The sequence below is a fragment of the Nanorana parkeri genome, unplaced genomic scaffold (assembly GCF_000935625.1).
Source record: "Nanorana parkeri isolate BGI_ZX_2015 unplaced genomic scaffold, ASM93562v1 scaffold46, whole genome shotgun sequence".
Classification (NCBI taxonomy): domain Eukaryota; kingdom Metazoa; phylum Chordata; class Amphibia; order Anura; family Dicroglossidae; genus Nanorana; species Nanorana parkeri.
In genome coordinates this window covers 2602839-2615954 of record NW_017306314.1, presented here as the reverse complement: position 1 = coordinate 2615954, position 13116 = coordinate 2602839, and the positions used below count along the sequence as shown (strand labels likewise).

At 38.8% G+C, this 13116-nt stretch overlaps 1 protein-coding gene across 1 annotated transcript in view; it reads left to right on the top strand.

The window, feature by feature from the left end:
• ACOXL (acyl-CoA oxidase-like) overlaps positions 1–13116 on the top strand; it is a 273176-nt gene that overhangs the window by 227456 nt on the left and 32604 nt on the right. The window contains exon 18 of the mRNA XM_018573020.1: positions 3436–3537. Within this exon, the coding sequence (XP_018428522.1) occupies positions 3436–3537 (102 nt within the window). The remainder of the gene's footprint in view (positions 1–3435; positions 3538–13116) is intronic.

Sequence of the window (13116 nt, the reverse complement as noted above, 5' to 3'; positions counted from 1 at the left end):
AATGTGCTGGCCTTTCTTCACACTGAGTATAGATGCTTGTGACACTAATTTAAGGGAGATTTTGGAAGCATACAAAAAATCTCCAGTCTATACTGTTATATTCACTAAATGCACAGTGTCCATGTTTACATGAAGCGTGTAGATAAACATTTATCTGACTTTCCTGATCCACATACTTGTTCTGAGGCTGAGTGTATTAAAGCCAGTCAGTCAGTATACCAGCCAGGCAATTGTCAATTTTAGCAGGAGGTTAACAATGGCAGGTACCAACATGATACTCTGGCCTAGTCCAGCCAATTTCAGCTGGATTTGGTGACACTGCACATGTCTATGAATTGCATCAGACAGTCACAGACATCTACAGTTAACCAAGCTCGGGGGGGAATATGAATTGGCTGTGTTGGGGGGTTTTTTCAGCCACTTCCAGTTGTTTTTCCTAAGATAAGTTAACTCTGGAAATGTCTCCCTCCCATAGCCATAATCATTCAAATCTTTCAGAAGAAGGATCTTTTTTCAGCCTGGTCTTGCCTTCATGTCAAATCACCCTCTGACTTTCCATTTTGAGATAAACTGCCCTCTATAAAGTGAAATTCCAAACATAACTTTTAGTCTTTATTATTTTATAATTGAATAGGAAAAGTTAGGACTCCTATGATTGCATTACTCCCCTTTCATAATTTCCCCTCTGTGGTGGCTGAGACAGGAAGTGAGGAGAAATCTCACCAATGGAGAGAACAATGACAACCTTACAGACATTCTTACTCTTCCCCACTTTTCAAAAAGCGTTTTGGTTGGAGTTTAAAAAAATCCTGTATGCTTCAGCTCCATTTATTTTAATCAGGAATCCTCCAGACAAAGAAGATGCATCACATGCTCCGATATATTTCAATACATGCTTAATTACTAGTATATTTTATATAGCAATTCTCCACTGAGTACTCTGCTAACGACTACTTTCCACTCTTCCCGTGCTCAAAGAGAAAGGCATACATTTAGTAAATATTATAAAAGCCGAAATGCAGAAGAATATGAGACCAAATCTTTCTGTATGCCTATATATCGTCAAAAAGTCAAATATAAGTGGTCTACCTATGACTCTCACCTCCTTAATCAGTTTATTGTAGGTACCTCTTTGAGAGCTCCTTTAACACCAACCACTGTACTAAGCACTGCTTTCCATCTTTGTTTTGTTTTAGAAGAAAAAAAAAGCAACAAAATTGCAGGGGAAAAAAGGCACATTTTCAGGAATAACTATAACCCTTTCCTTTGACCACGCTGCTGCTGTTGCTGCCTCCTCACTGTAAATCTGCATATAAATAACATCAAATGCTGGTTTTGAAAAGATTTTCCCTGTTACCTTATCAATGATCTCAGCAGACCTTTTCCAATACAAATCTGTCCTTTAGAAACCAATGTTAACCTAAATGAATTGTACGTTAAAATATAAATACTCAGCACATTTCATGCTCCTAGCCTGTCCTGCCAGATCGCCAAAACTCTTGGGATATTCTAAAATGCTTACAAAGGCTGCATAGGGGGTGCTAAAAACAATGTTCCTTGTTGATTTCTTTCAGCGTAGTTGCTCATGCAGTGAAAGTGCCATTAGTGAAGGTTGCCGAGTAAGAAAACAGCACCAGTAGGAGGGAAGAGACAAGATAAGAAATATTCCTGCAAACAGAGCTCAGTTTAAGAATTTATAAACACAATTTGCTATCTATAAAATTCCCATTACAGCAGTACCAGGTGCCAGATCAATAAAAACCAACCAGCCATTATTTATGATCTTGTGGAATCTTGTGATCTGTCTTGTGTATCTGAAACCTGACTTGACAAAAAAAAAAAACAGGCCACATTATTAAAGCTGTGATAACAAAAAAATGTTTGGTCCTATACTGAAAGAGAGGATTGTTGGCAATGTCCTTCAAATCCACAATGAAGATTAGATCTCCTTGTTGGTTCCAGCCAGTCTTTACAACTTTCAGCAAAAAATCAAATCAAAATATTACTTCTCTGCCAGCCCCACAGAGAGGGTTCATTTACCCTTAAAGTGACATTAAAGGCAACTTTTTTCCCCTCACCCCAACGTTAATTAAAGCACTTACCTTAAATGATGTCTCTTAATCCGATCTTCTTCTTTCCTGATGTTTTCAGCCTTCTCTCCAGCACTGCTGCGGGTCTCCGATCCAGCGCTGACTACTCTGGCACTTCTTGTGCCATGGTTTCTGCATGCGGGTGCACGCATCCATAGACTTAACTTGCGTCCCTCCTCGCGTTCCGGCCCAAAATGTGAACTGCGCATGCGCGCGCCCCATGATCCTTTGTGGCCGCCTGAGAATTTCACATTTTTGGACGGGAGTGCGCGGGGAAGACACAGGTAAGTTTAAACCGCCGTTAAATCGTTTTTCTTTTTTTTTTACTTTTTGCATATATCTACTGCTTGCTAGCAGTAGATATGTGCAAAAAAAGCTGAGGTTTTAGAAACCCTTTAAGTAAATAGCCAACCCTGGAATATTCAAGATGAACCTTGTAGATTTCAGTGCATGGGTAGAAGACAGCCATATCTTTGCCTGGAAAAGATACTTTACACTGTGAGCAAATTGAGCTCATTATTTAACAACCAACAGAAAGGTAATCTGCACTTGATATTTCATGCAATGTAAGGATTCATCTTGTTGTGTGGTTAGATCATCACATCATCCATTTCTTCCTCAGTACTTCAGATGTTAAATATCACACTAAATGGTCAATAAACATTCCATTCCATAAGAGTATTGTACCCCTAAGACATTAGGGACAACCTTAGCCTTAAAGGTTGGACGGACACCATACCAACCCAGTCTCCTGGGCATGAATATGCAACAGATGTGTACTGGGCCAAATGCTCCGATACTTACCCCCAATACCAGAACTTCCAGGCAGAGGGCTTCCTGGCCAATCAGCATTGAGCCAGCCAAACACCATGGAGCCAGCTTTTTGGCCAGTCAGGAAGCTGGACGGCGAGTAATGACCTGCTCGGCTTCCTGATTGGCCGAGAAAGCTGACTCCATGCTCCCGGAAGTACCGTATTGGTACTGGCGAGTACCGAAAGATAAATATCAGTGCTCAATGCCGAAAAAACGATAACGGTGCATCCCTACTAATAATGATCTTTGTGAATTTATTTATTGAAAATATTGTTTGCGAAACAATTAGCTTACATATATTCTCACATACAAAATCAGTAGTCCTTTTATGCTATAGGTCCTCTGCTTTTAGAAGGTTTATGGTTTTCGGAGGTATGATTCATTGTGCACATGTAAAATACTCACAGCGGTGTAAGGGGTAAGGCATAGTGACAGTCTTGGGGTCTTCTTGGTAACAGACTGGTAGAGGATACAGTAATACGTTAAGATGTATGTAACTAATTTTCTCAATTAACTCTGCCTTATGTTTCAGTTCTGCCTTCTATATGGAACCAAACTGATCTACAATGAACGAGCCTGGTACCTGGAACATAAATACTTTACACCTGAAACCAGTAACCAGATCAGGAATCAAGTAAGGCAATCTGTACATTTTTACTTGACAACTTAAAATTTGCAATGGTAAGATTTAACCCCTTAGTGACACAGCTTCAGAAAAACATTTTGTTCCTGGGGACCCAAGCAATTGTGACATTTTTGCTATGTGTTTGTTTAACCATTTAAAGAACAAAATGGGCTTTAATTTAAAATAGTGTGACATATGCATATATAAATGCTTATTTTTTTCTATGGAAAACAAAGCACATTTTTCACAGTTTGGGCAACATAATGTGTACATAATTAGTGTAGCTAACAGAAAGTAATTCATAATAAATTATTTTATTCGTCCAGATTTTATAAGGTATATCATATGTCTGGGATTTAATTTTATTTTTGGGATTTTATAGGCCACAAAATACAAGGAGTGAAATACAATTTAATTTGGAACAACTTTCTCAGTATTCTCCTCAGAGATACTTTGTATCAATTTGTAACACATAGCTGGCTTGCAGCTGCAAAACACAGTGAGCTGCTGCTGGCTCTGTGGCTGTCACGGCTCTGTGATCACAGCGATCAGCTATCACTGTGCTGTGACTACCTAATCTGCTGTTGAGGGTCTATCTCAAACCTCGAGGGACCCATCAACAGCAGTAACTCAATGAGCACTGGTCCCTCCGTGGACCAGCGCTCATTGTACCCCATGAGCGGAATATCCCGTCACGGGCCATTCATTAACTAAATGATTGTGACAGTATAATCCTGTGATCGGGAAGGGGTTAAAGTGTATCTAAAACCAAAACATGTATCTATTCTTGGATAGAGTATCGGACGTCCTAAGCAGGGACACCATTAAAGAAAGACGAATCTAACCCTTCTAAAAAAGACATTTTGGTTTTAGATATATTTTAAAGCAATCCCTCTGCATGTGCAAGAAATAAGTAAATGCTTCCTTTATTTTACTTGATCAGTGGGGCACTCTTAAGGTCAGCTTCATTTTGCTGATATTTCAGATTTGGGGTGGAGCTGGTTGGTTAAATAGCAAGTGGGAAGAGAAGGAAATCCTGGTATTACTATGGCTATAAGAAGCCAACCTGTGTATCAAGCTGTGAGAACCCTTGCAAAAAAAATGATCACTTTGTGTTGGCCTTGAAGTATGTCACTGAATTTATTTGTTTTGTGATCAAATATTTTCCATTTAGATAACCTATAGGGTCATCTATCACCTCTCTGTGAAATGTAAGCTGACTATTGTGAATGCTTCACACTAAAGAAGCCAAAGTGATGAGCAGTTTGATTCTGTACTAGACGTTTCAAAGTGTGACTTATACATGTGACTCCAAAGGTGTGACTGACCCCGTTACCACCTATAAAGTATTCCTTGGTAAATAATCAGATTCCAGCTGCCATCTGTCTAGCTGCATTGAACAGAATCCCAGCTAGAATGTGCTTGTTTTGGGCCACACAGGAAACTGTCCTTATCCTCCACCTTTTACTCATAATACCCCTTTGTGCTTAAGTATTTTTGTGGAAAGAATTAGGAGAAAAATTAAGAATTATTACATTTAACACTTTGGAACCAACCTTTTTTTGCTTAGAAGCATGTTCACACTGTTACAGGGCTAAAGTGGCACTGGCAGAGCTGTCACATTAGAGAAAGCCCCACTATATGTTTGTTGTGTGTTCCCATTTACACAGCATAGCAACGGTACCTTTTACATGTCTCTTTGGTGATGGCCTTTGTGCAGAATCCAGTCTACTCTGAGCAGTTTGTCACTCAGTTTGACCCTCTACTTTCACTTGCAGACTGAGCTTCCTCTTATTAACATAGAATTTTTCTAAGTCTTTAACCCTTTGTTACGACAGACAGTGTACAAATCAAGTTTACAACTGATAGTAAAATCTGCCAGCACAGTACAGACAGTTTATTAGAGAAAACATAACTTGTCACAGCCCCCTCCTTATTACATAGGCCGGAAGCTAGGTAGGATTTTTAAGCAAGTAAATAGCACTTAAGGATGTAAGCAGCAATTTGTTTTCTGTGTAAACATTTTTTATTGAAAATCAAAACACAAATACAAAAATGCATAGATACTTATAAATGGAAAACAGATAAAAACAAAGTAAGTTACAGTCAGTGATCCAGTAAGTTCATAAGAGGACATATGTGAATATGCATGTACATGAAAAAATAATCAAAACATATCCAGGTATCAAAAAAAGAGGAAAAATTATATATTATAGTAACAGACCATCACAGATAAATATAACAACGATCTAGGTGATAATTGGTAGTTTGCTGTTACTGGATAAACAAATATAAAATAAAAGCACAAAATGGTTAATGACGAGAACAGAAGTAAGGGGAAGAAAAAAAAGGAGAGAAATGGCAAGAAAGGGAAAAAAAAGCAGAAGGTGGAAAGAGAGGAGGAAAAGAAGATAGGAAAAAGGAAATAGAACGCCCTTAAGGAAAAGCAGCAATTTTTAAATATTTTTCCATATTTAAGTTATGCTATGTCAATACAAACATGTAAGAAATGTAAAATACAGTAGGTGTTATCATATTGCTTAGAATGGAAAGTTGTTGCAACAAGGAAGATTTATCCCTTTTTTCCAAAACTGCTCTGAAAGTACAGCTGTGATATGTAAGTACCTTGTTTTAAGATTAAAGATTTACTGCCGTTTTAGTACAGTTATCCTCAACTAAAGATTGTGAACCAAATAAAGTACTTAGGTAAAAGTCCAACTACCCATTAGTTGGCCATTACAACTTACATCTCCAATAATCTTCTCACTCATTGATACACACTACTGGCCAAGACAAAAAAAATGGATAGGCTTGCACTTAGACCTTTTGGGCAGAGTCTGTTTTAGGATAAATATTTTCTTTACCCAAAATACTATACATCCTTATATCCTCACCAGCTCCCCTTGCCCAATACCTCTATACTTGGCATACTTCCAGTGTGTGTCCCTCTTTCCTTTGGAGAAACCAGACTCCTACAATGTCCCTTGAGCTTCTACAACTTTCCCAGTCTCTTGTGGGTCTGGCCTTTCCTAATTTTTACCTATACACTTGACAGCTGGGAGAATTCTCTAGAAGAATGGAAGAAATGAATTGATCAGGTATTGCCCCCTATATAAAATGACCTATGAACAAAGGGGTCATCCACAACCATTTATCATATCTGGAGGCCCATGGCTTTTTTTCTAAATCCATGAGCGTGGGTTTTATTATGCTTTATTTTTTCTGACAAAGATAATAACATGTAGCAACAAATTTAAGGTTCTCCATTGTAGTGGTTTATTGTCACTTATTATCAAGTTGATATGTAAAATCAATAAACACTGTATTTAGGTAAATATAATGGTAAAGGTAATTGTATAAGTGTTGTAAGTGGTAGTCAGAGTGAAGTTAGGACAAGTCCTGTTACTTAGAAGTAACTGAATGAGCATGCCAGCCAGGGAACTAGCAGTCTCCATACTTCATCAGTTCAGGTTTGTGCACTACACTGATTTATTAGCCACACCCACAATTTATAGTAACACATTGAGAAAAGGGGATTCTCACCGGTCTAAATTCAGCAATACATCTAAATCCCACTTGCAAACATTCAACACAAAGCTCAGCTGGTGGTTTAGAGATTTTAGCCATCTCTGTTCTTTGCTTGGAAACATGACATTTATAAATGTTGTAGGTAACTGAGTCATCTACTTCCTGCTGACTTTGATAACAATCCCTCTCATGCTGTTTACTGACAAATTCCAGCACCTTTGTACCAAAGAACCTTGTATGAGTAACAAGTTATTCTGAAATACATTTGACCTTCCAATGGTACATCATTAGTTCTGTATGTCACAAAGGTCAACACGAAGCTTAACACAAATGATGTACCACTGAGATGCATTGAAAGGAACAAATATTTCCATAAGGGCCAAGCAGAGCAGCGTTTGTTCAGCTATTAGAAGCTACTTCTTGTTGAAAAGGAGATTGCAGATTGTACAGTCTGGTCAAACATTCCATTTTACTTTCATCTTCCTGAAAGCAAACCTTCAAAAGTTTCACACATAAAAGGAAAAGTTTTTGTTAATTAATTCAGAATGCCTTTTGTTTGATCTATGCTTTTAAAAGAAAGCTGGGTACATGACTACATTTATGTAAAAACACTGCCTTCTCTTGAAGTGGATGCATCTTTTATCCACATAACCAAAAGACACACTCTTTCTAGCTAGATGGTTAAGAATTAGCTTAATTGTGACTAATCTGTAGATGGTCATAATCAGTATTACTAAATAATAGCGACCCTGTCGCTTCCATGACAACGAAACAAAATAAAGTAGCCTGCAATTGAAGAAGAGTAATGTTGCCTTTCTGGTAGGTTGTGTGTTAAAACTTCACTCTTGCAGAGCTTCAAGCCGGCCATACACCTATATATTATCTGCAGATTTTCTATATTCAGATGGAAAAAGTGCAACAGCTAAACTGTGTGGATGGAGGAATCTCCCACTGGGCCAATCTTCATTATCTTGCTAGTCGGCCCGCGCTGGCTCTCAAAATATCTGAACAATGCCTGCATCCAATCAAATTTAGAACCAAAGGAAATCTCACCACTCCAATTCCTTAGCCGCCATCAGGACTCTGCAGATAATCTATAGGTGTATGGCCAGCTTTAGGCTCTGCTGCCGTCAAACACTTACGAATTCTGGGTTTCTCCAGCTGACCCCTTTATGTAACTACAAAACTTAGTATTGTACATGTAGAAGACAGCGGGAGGAACCACCGCAACCAGTGATGGAACACATTATCCAACACATTAAATAGCAGCAGCATACAGAGCTCTGCTAGAAAGCCAAGTTATAACACACCACCCATCAAAAAGGTTACTATTCATCTAATTATTATATTATTATTATATAGGATTTAAATGGTGCCAACAGTTTGCACAGCGTTTTACATTATAAGGAAGACATTACAGTTGCAATACAAGTCAAGACAAGATGGTAAGGAGGGCCCTGCCTGTGAGAGCTTACAATGGAGGTTCTTTCAGTTTTAGAAAAATGGAAAATGCAACAATGACAAATTATCTATCTATCATTTAGTCCTCCCAGAGTGTGGTCTGCCTTGTAAAAAGTTTTAATTTCAGAGTATACACTGGGCTCTTACCTTTTCTTTTTCTTTCTTAAGAGTTATAACTATATAACATAAATAAGAACGGTAGAGACAGAGAAAGAGACAACAGGATCATCCAATGCATCTTTATTAGGTTCAGTTGACGTTTTTAAAGAAACATGAACAGTAACAAATAATACAGTACCTCATTTTTAGCAAATTAGCCAACTTCAGTTTTTGTTAGCAGAGGATTATTTTTTTCTCAATGTATCAGCAGCTGAGCAGTATCCTGGCTGATAAATGTGTCCGCTACATTCATACCTCCGTGTATTTGTTCATTGCAGTTGCAGTATATGTTGAATATGTTTTACACAAGTTATTATTTATTCCTATAAAAGGGGTGTATTTTGTTAGAGCAGCACCACACCGCACCAAAATGCTAAGGTGTGTATGTAGCTTTATCCTCTAGATTTTACCTAATATAATTTTACACTGAACCAGGTACAGGGTGCTTGGCCCTGAATAGTATAGGCTTATTTCCTTGTTAAATGCACCAGAGGAGAGGATGAGCAGCATAAAAAGACTCACTTGATTGCAAGGGCTCCCGTTTCTTAAGCTGGCCATACAGCGTTACATTTTTTGAGCAGCATGAGAAAAATCAGTTGATTCCATGGGGGCAGATGGAGAAAAATCCCCTGCTTGCTATTGTATTTTGACAGTTGGCGGCCGCGACTGTCAGAATAATAAAAGTAAGCGTCTATATTAAAATACCCGGAATGTATGAAGATGGGGGCTGCTTCAGTTCTCCCAAGAAAATATACTATAGCCTGATATTATGGCTCAGTCTTTCTGTTGTGTAGTAACCCTCTAAAACTTTTGGGGTGGCTCTGAGTTAATTCCTCTGGCCTTTAAATCCATAAACAAAATGTCATATATTTCAGCTAACCTGTCCTTATATAAGGTGGCTGCATTAGTTGTCTTTTTCTCCCTTTATTTTCACCAGGTAATCCTGCGAATAACACACGTCCTATCCCTGGCTGTGCTCACTCCTCCAGTGTACCTATGGAAGTCCCGCCACCCAGGCTGGACTTTAAATGTGTCTGCCTTTGTTCCCCTCTGTTACATTGGGGGTGATGAGATAATTACTTTACATAATTGCATTTCTGGCAAGATCAACAGATATTTTCTGTATTTGCTAAAAAAAGTGTTGAATTTTTCGAGTGGTTCCGCGCGTATTCGTACGGCCGAATACACGCGAACAACCGCTGCTGTGTGAATGAAGGCTAAAACTAATGCAGCCACGATATCACTGGTAAGTCACAATGCATGAAATGTGTGTTCTTGGGTTTAGTTATGCTTTTACTCGACATATAGTAGTAGAACAGTAGCTTCTCTCTTTATAGCAGTGGATATTCCTGTGTAGGAAGCTATACACCGATGACCTACAAGCCCCGCAATTACTCACTCAAGCTTCCTCTCTGTCATCTTTCTGTCTTTCTTCCTCTGCAACTTCCTTTCTCTGCCTGCCTCTGCGCTGCACACCCATCTCCCAGCCCATTGTATATATTGTGAATTCAATGGTTTACATAAGCATTACTATACTATGTGTTAATAATGTTAATGGTAGCTTAAAGAGTAATATTGTTCAAAGGAAGTTGCACGTAACTGAAAATAAAGGAATAAACCATGTTCTCCTCTAGCACACAATGTTTTAAAAATGTGACTCCTGACATATGGTGTTCTCTTCTTGTAATAAAAATCTTCCAGTATACACTGTGCACATGCAGGCAAAGATTTATATCAGTGGATCATATCAGTGGTATTACTACTATGCTCTTATAGTTCACTAAATGCCTCTTCACCCAGGAACCTTGCGGGGTGTTCTTTTATCTGAAAAAAACAGAATACATTTAAGATTAAAGGGCAAAATAACGGTTTTCTTTCATTCCATCTGCATTAAGACAATACATATATACATATACTTATCTATATTTAATTTTTGATCATATGGAGTCTCTATTAGGTTTGTATTGCTATCTACAGTATGTCCCTACAGGGGAGATTCCACCTTGCTCCCTGTCCTAGTGACATCTGTTGTCAGAACAGGAACTGAGGTCAATCTTAGCTGGGACACGGAAAACAATAAAAGCCTGAGAAAGGTTCTAAACTTTCCTCACCATAAATATGCACCCATGGGTGTCACCCTGTTATTGGGTGTGTGTGTGTGTGTGTGTGTGTGTGTGTGTGTGTGTGTATATATATAAAAACAGTAGAATTAAAATGATTTTTTTGTAGGTTTGCATTATGTAATGTACACAACATGACTACCACTTTATAGGTGCAAATACATTTTTATGACAAACAAATTTTGTGACACACAATAATAAAGACAAAAAAAATAAATTTTTACTTTGCAGAAGTATTTACCCCCTTTGCTATGAAACCCCTAAATAGGATGTGGGCCAATCAATTAACTTCAGAAGACCCATAAATAGTTAGTAAAGGTTTACCTGCGTAAAGTCAAAAAGTCACATGACAGATCTCTAGCCAGCTGGTGTTTGTAAACAAATGGTCAATGACGTCAACCAGGATCTCCATCCAGTTTTGGTATTAAGGTACATACTCATTCCCCTGGGGGTGGATATCTGGTGCACCCTTATTATAAAAGGGGCTTCCAGATTCTGATGTCACCCACCCATCCCACATCCTTTGTGAAAGGGAGGACAGCAAGTGAGGGCCCCCAACCATTCCATGCCACATACCTTTAACATTAGGAGGATACCTTGCAAGGGGGGAAACAGTAAAGCACCCATGATGAGGGGACAAGGGCCTCATCCCCATATTCAGTACCCCCAGTGGATGTGGGAGAGGAGGGAATCTCTCCTTCCAGAATCTGAAAGTCCCATTAATAATAAGATATCTACCCTTCGGGGGAATGATTATGGGAAACATTAGTATTCCCATTACTCATTTCCAAAAAAAGTTACAAGCAAATGAAAACACAGACATATTAGAAAAAAATATTTTAATAAAAAATCCCCCCTCCAAAAGAGAAGAGGCAAACAATGTCCCTCAATGTAAATCCAATGTCAATCACCTCATTCAGCAATCTAAATCCTCCTCCTAGATTCCACTTTCACATTTTGTTGCAGCCCCTGTCACCATCTTGGCTATTGGGCAGCAACAGTGAGGTTCTGGGACTGCAGTGGGTGTGATGACACTTCACAGCCCTGTTTGCCTGTCCCTGTCACTCCCTGTATCCTGTCTATTGTACTTTGTGCAATGTTAAATTATCTTGTGTTACCTTTGGCTATAAAAGTTAGAAAAAGTCTTTCCCGTTTTAAGGGCACAAATCTAAAAATATTAACAGCTATAGCAAAATTACTGAGTTCTATGCATTGACATAGTATCTGTATTTTCTCCGCTTCGCTTGTATTGTATTTAGATATATCTTTACCAAACAATTGCATAACAAGAACAATAACACACCACAACAACTGAATACCACAGAGGTATAAATGGGCCCTTAATCTTTCACCGTATTATCTGTGTTTTTATTATTTGAAGAGCTTCTGTGGTATAATGTGTAGTCTTTTATTATTGAAGGTTGGCAAGCAAAACCAAAGTCTACTTATTCTAGAACATGTTGTAACAAATTGCTGTATGTATCTTATGCGTGTCACGAAGGTGAAAGAGTATAAAACTGATACCCAACATTGGATGATAAGGTATATTGGACTGATAGCACATAGTGCCATATGTACATGCAGTGCCAAAACTAACATTGCAGCTACAATCTAGCATCTAGCCTGGTCCAGGCAACATGAAAGTAGAGGAAAGAAGTAAGATGCAGTAAACTGTAGATGTAAACAAATGTAAAAGTGCATTTGGCATGTAAGGGTTAAGGGAATCATGCTTTGCAATAGAAGAAATGTGTATTAAAAGCTGAGACTTTGAACTTACCAGTCAGCTTAGACATCCTGTCAGTTCATCACTTGGCATGTTGTGTTGGATCAGCGTTATACTTTTTGTGAACTTGTGGTTCTGGCTTTGCACTTCAGAGTAAGAATTGCACACCGCCCTCAGACACTGCCCTGGGGGGAAAAGGGCCTGAAAAGACATGACAGGAAAAAACAACACATCACTAATAATCATACTTTATTTCAATAAATGAGCATCGTAACCTATACGTGTGTTCAAGAAGGTTGTAATGTGTAATGCAGGGCTCAAAATTTCCACTCGCCTGCTGTCATTTGGCGAGTGGAAATGCAGTGCAGGTGGATGGAAATTCAGTTAGGCTTGCGGTCACGGACCGCGTACCTGACTCGTGGGAGCAGCTGCTCCTGCTGGGATTAGTAAGATCTGCAGCAAACCTTACTAATCACCACTAGATCACAAGGGATCATGCCTGCTCGCCTCCTCCTGCAGAAAGATAAGCAGGTGAGGGGGCTTCATTGTTTTATTTTACATGGTGGGGGGGGGCTTCTTATTTTATGTGTGTGGGGG